The sequence below is a fragment of the Sphaeroforma arctica genome (assembly GCF_001186125.1).
Source record: "Sphaeroforma arctica JP610 unplaced genomic scaffold supercont1.1049, whole genome shotgun sequence".
Classification (NCBI taxonomy): Eukaryota; class Ichthyosporea; order Ichthyophonida; genus Sphaeroforma; species Sphaeroforma arctica.
In genome coordinates this window covers 4,414-6,702 of record NW_014039509.1, presented here as the reverse complement: position 1 = coordinate 6,702, position 2,289 = coordinate 4,414, and the positions used below count along the sequence as shown (strand labels likewise).

The following is a 2,289-nucleotide window of genomic DNA, read 5'->3' as shown; positions in this document are numbered from 1 at the left end:
GGTATATTAATAAATATAGATATATTCATGGGTCGGTTCGTGATAGATATTTCACCCTTCCCACGCGTTCTCCTGACGTCCATACCATGTCCATCGGTATAGAGCAAATTCTGATAAATGTCCAAGAGTGGATTCTGAGCTTAATAAAAGATTGCACATACAAACATTGAGTATGTATATAGAGTATTAGTACATTGCTATCCATGTCGCTTGCACTGGATATTATATATACATTTTCCGTATAGTATTTCATATATAATTTAATACATATACATATGTCTATGTACGGAGTATAGGGACGGTGGGGGGTATGTATCATACATGAATTTGTGTGTATTAAAATATATTTCACACACGTATATATACATACATGTGTAAGTCCTAGAATATACCGCACACGCACGTATATATACTAAAATATATCCTACAGAACACCTATATATATACATACACGTGTATATGCTAAAATATATCCGGCACACACGGATATATACATACATTTGTAATATATCACAAACACATATATACATACATGTGTATGTAAATATACATCACACACACGTACATATGCGGACATGTGTATGTACTAAAATATACCACAGACACACGCATATATATGTGTACGTACTAAAATATAGCACACTCAGGATATTCATCCGTCTCTCTATCCTCGAGTCGATACACAGCAAGCCTATAGCGTGATAAACCGATTTTCTATGCCAAAAAAAACCCCTGCACCCAAGCCCCCTACTGCGTGTTTCAAACACATTCTCTTGAGGAAATACAGACCATTCAGTGTACAAACGAAACCCACTGGCTGCCAAAGGCGACCACCAAACACACCCGACTCACTACCAGGAAGATCAAAATGAACTTGCAATGTGATACACTAAGCCGGGTGTACAATAACACAACGTACTGTGCTGGTGCAGTTGGGAAAGGTTCCGTCCAGAAGAAATCGTGGTCCAAGGCCATCTCGGCATCGATACGATCCGCGGGATTGAGAATTAATAATTTGTCGAGCAGATTTATGCCGTTCTCGGGTATGCGCATCTTACTCATCCTGAAAAGAGAGTGCGACAATTGGGGTGGTTAGCATGTACAAGCCTGGATGGTCCTACCTCCGATTAGGTGAATGTGATTATCGCATATCCAGGCCGTGCAGGTCTAAATATAGACAGCGCCTGGTCTAAATGAAAAATGAGCCTGGTCTAAATATAGAATGAACTTGGTCTAAATATAGAACGAACCTGGTCCGTCATAGTATATCGCTGCACTTGGTCGGTAACCGATAAATATATATATATATGTATACATGAGTATATGCGTTTATGTCTGATTATACAAGCATATCGGTAACACACACACACACACACACACATATATATATATATATATGTATATTGAGTATATGTAAGTATAGGCCGGAATATATGATCCTGCCTACCCACAAACACGAATCTGTTGCGCACCAGAAATTAACGTACAGTACTCAAAGAATAGAACATGTGCTATGCGCATCAACGAAGCGAGTTGACATTCCACACAATGAGTAAATATTTACAGAATGATCCTGAGTGTCTACCTACAATCTTGAGGAACTACTTACAGGAGGGCGCCTACATACTTCGATTCTAAACTGATATAGAAGGCTTACCTACCTCGAAGAGTAGCTATTTATAGAACGCGCACCTACCTTAGTGAGAAACTATTCATAAAGCTCCTATCTACCTTTATGATGAACCATTTATAAATCGGCTACCTATTTGAATGAGAAACTATTTATAGGGTGCCTTCCTATCTTGGGAGGTACTATTTTCGAGTGTCTATCTGTATTGTTGTGAAACTATTCTTAGAACACCGACTCCCTTCATGGTATCGAATTATCTTTAGAACGCCTACCTACCTTGGCAGAAGCCTTTTAATGTCCCGCTGCTGGCTATAAAACTTGAACTTATTGAAATCTGGCAGCTTTGAGACGCCCTGTATAGATCATGCAATGTACATATTATTGAATTTGTCTTTAGTTTTCAAAACAAATGGGTACTCGTTTCGCATAGACAAATTCTGATACAAACTGGAACCCAAAAATAAAAGTTGCCTCGGTGTGAAAAATCGGGTTCATACCTCCCAATTCCTTTCGGAGGGTGTGCCACACATGGCTGTTATTTTCGTCATCTGCGCTATCCTGTCGTTGCCGTCGAATATTGGTTTTCGGGTGAACATTTCGGCTATTATACAGCCCGCTCCCCAAACATCTGCCTGTTTAGTTATAAATAGAATATAAAG

General features: G+C 39.1%; 1 protein-coding gene across 1 annotated transcript in view; it reads right to left on the bottom strand.

Moving 5' to 3' along the window:
• The window catches only part of SARC_09804 (hypothetical protein), a 4,368-nt gene extending 2,079 nt beyond the window's left edge, over positions 1–2,289 (bottom strand). Inside the window, exons 1-3 of the mRNA XM_014296167.1 lie at positions 2,128–2,289; positions 1,907–1,983; positions 920–1,063 (exon numbers count right to left, since the gene is read on the bottom strand). Coding sequence (XP_014151642.1) covers positions 920–1,063; positions 1,907–1,983; positions 2,128–2,226 — 320 coding nt within the window. The 5' untranslated portion in view covers positions 2,227–2,289. The remainder of the gene's footprint in view (positions 1–919; positions 1,064–1,906; positions 1,984–2,127) is intronic.